The 2,859-nt window shown below is 51.7% G+C and overlaps 1 protein-coding gene across 1 annotated transcript in view; it reads right to left on the bottom strand.

The window, feature by feature from the left end:
• Nucleotides 1-2,859, bottom strand: part of LOC113820058 (galactosylceramide sulfotransferase) — a 5,562-nt gene extending 2,703 nt beyond the window's left edge. The window contains exons 1-4 of the mRNA XM_070133354.1: nt 2,732-2,859; nt 1,898-2,000; nt 1,269-1,454; nt 288-479 (exon numbers count right to left, since the gene is read on the bottom strand). Of these exons, the coding sequence (XP_069989455.1) occupies nt 288-479; nt 1,269-1,454; nt 1,898-2,000; nt 2,732-2,859 (609 nt within the window). The remainder of the gene's footprint in view (nt 1-287; nt 480-1,268; nt 1,455-1,897; nt 2,001-2,731) is intronic.

Below are 2,859 nucleotides of genomic sequence, written 5' to 3'. Positions count from 1 at the left end.
CGAGAGACGAGTCGGGCCAATACAAACGCCGTGTGTGAACATTCACTCAATAGTCGCGCTTCTAGCAGTCGGGCCATTAAAATCGCTCATCTGAACAGGGCCTTAGTCACAAACAATCACACAAACCCATTGAAATTAGTTAAAAATATAACAAACCCCCATCATATCAAACAAAAATATATCAAATCTAGGCCCAATGACAAACATATAACTCGGAAGACGCGAAACAGTCGACGTAAATCAGCTATAAACCAGACGAAAACAAAATACGGACGCAGAACCCATACCTGATTCCTCCCGACGCGGCCGTAGTAGCGCGGGAATGCATTCATCTGGGCGCGAGGGTAATCCAAGAGGCGGAGGAGGGGCGTGTGGAATTCATCCTCCAGGTTATAGTAGGAGAACATAGACTGGAAGGAGGCCGAGGGATCCCTCATGATGGTGATCCACACGGCGTCCTTGCTTAGGCTTTTGCATATCTGTTGAGGGTAAAGAAAGTGGGCTCTGTCTTTCTCTCTCACTCTCTCTCGCTATCTATCTATCTCTCAATCATTCTCCCTCTCAATCTATCTATTATCTATATTATCTCTATATCTATATCTGTCTCTATTTCGAGAGTCCGGATTCAGCCTTGCGTCTCGACCGGCCGAGAAACTCCCCCCCCCCCTTTGTAGGGCTATGCATATCTATGCTATGGAGGAAAAGTTTAGTTAGCCCCGTGTGCTCTCCTGCTTTCCTTTATCGACTGCTGTAATGGAATTCAGGTGTGTGATCAGCTGGTGCCCTCATGGTGATTACTTGGTGCTGAACATGGCAGTGGGACCATTGCTATTCGCCATCACATATTTGAGATTTGTAGTTTATATACGCCTTTAATAACAAGGAAACTGATTTTATTACGGGTTTCTTAGCTCAGGAAACATTATTTTGCATATCTATGGCATGTAATAGGATGTAATATTGTTTTAATACTCCGAATCTATTTCGGTTCATATTACTTTCTGTATGTTATGATAAGAACTACCTAAATATGTTATTACAAATTATGCTTAAAAATTCAACTGAAGTGTGTTAAATTTCCCTTTTTTCATGTTTGATGTCATTACAAAATGTGTGCAGTATATATCGTCAACATGTGTAGCTCTAGCGATGAGTCCAAGAGAAATACATTTGGCAATACGCAAGCCGCGCCTTAGGTCCGGCCCTGAGCCTACTCCCTGCCTCCTCTCCGCCCCGCCCTCCTCCCTCCCTCTTCTCCCTCTCCCTACCTCTTCGGGATCCTTCAGACGCAGGTGATGAGCGATAATGTTTGCGCGCCGGTCATCCCAGGGCGGCACCAAGGGCGTGTGCCGGACGAGGTCAGAGGTGAACGGCTTCGGGTGACCCAGGTAAACGCCGCGCCCGGGCACGCCGAACACCAGGCCGCGACGGGCGCCCCATCGCAACAGCAGGTTCTGGGGAGAGGTGGGTGGATGGGTGTGGGTGTGAGAGAGAGAGAGAAAGAGAGAGAGAGTGTGTGTGTGTGTGTGTGTGTGTGTGTGTGTGTGTGTGTGTGTGTGTGTGTGTGTGTGTGTGTGTGTGTGTGTGCGTGTGTGATAGAGTGAGAGAGAGAGAGTGTGTGCGTGTGTGTGAGAGAAAGTGTGTGTGTGTGTGTGTGTGAGAGAGTGTATGTGTGTGTATGAGAGAGAGAAAGAGTGTGAGTGTGTGAGAGAGAGAGAGAGAGTGTGTGCGTTTGTGTGTGCATCAGTGTGTGTGTTACCTTATCTTTCATCCGTCTTTTGAGCTTAACTGAACCCCCGGCTTCCCGCCCGACAAACAACCCCAGACAAATCTCACAAAAAGTCAAAGAAGATGGTTGATGGATGAGACACAGACGACGTGCTCAGCCCCGCCTCACCTGCACGACAGAAGAGGCCGTTTTGTGGGTCTTGAGGAAGAAGACGTCGCACGGGCGGGCGGGACAGGCGGCGCCCTCGCCCACTGTCCACGTCAGGCTCCTCCTGGCGAAGGCCACGAAGGGCAGGATGGTTAATCTCCGGCGGGATTTGGACTTTGTTCTCTCTCTCTCTCTCTCTCTCTCTCTCTCTCTCTCTCTCTCTCTCTCTCTCTCTCTCTCTCTCTCTCTCTCTCTCTCTCTCTCTTTATTTCTCTCTCTCTCTATGTCTATCTATACCTATATCACTCACTCACTCAGCCAGTCAAAACCAATCTATCGATTTACCTATTCATTTCCATCTTCACGACCGCCACTCCCCTCTCTCCTGCCCTCCCCCTTTCCCTTCCCCTCTCCCCTCCCCTCCCCCCTCCCCTCTCAACCCCTTCTCACCCCTCTCCCCTCCCTCCCCATTTCTCCCTTCCCTCCTCTCCCCCTCCCTCCTCTCCCTATCTCCCCTCCCCTTATTTCTCTCACCTCTCTTCCCTCCTCTCCCTTCTCCCCTTCTCCCTTCTCACCTCCCCTCTCCCTCTCCTCCCTCCCCTCCCTCTTCTCCCCCTCCAACCCTCTTCCCTCTCACCTCCCTCCTCTCCTCCCTCTCACCAACCCCTTCTCTCCCTCTTCTTCCCCTCCCCTCTCTGCCTTCCCCTCTCCTTCTTTCCCTCCCCTCTCATCTCCCCTTGCTTCCCCTCATCCCTTCCTCTCCCCTCATCTCACCTCCCTCTCATCTGCCCTCCCCTCAATCCCCGTCTCTCCCCTCTCCCTTCCCCTCTCCCTTCCCCTCTCCCTTCCCCTCACCTAGAAGGCTGGACGCTGAAGGGGGTGCGCGAGAGCCAGTGAACTTGGACCACGAGGACGAGGGTCAAGGCGCAGGTCAGAGAGTGAAGGAGGAAGGTCGCCCTTTGCCGGAAGACGCAGGCTGCCAT

This window comes from Penaeus vannamei, chromosome 18 (genome assembly GCF_042767895.1).
Source record: "Penaeus vannamei isolate JL-2024 chromosome 18, ASM4276789v1, whole genome shotgun sequence".
NCBI lineage: Eukaryota > Metazoa > Arthropoda > Malacostraca > Decapoda > Penaeidae > Penaeus > Penaeus vannamei.
This window is presented reverse-complemented; position numbering and strand designations above follow the sequence as displayed.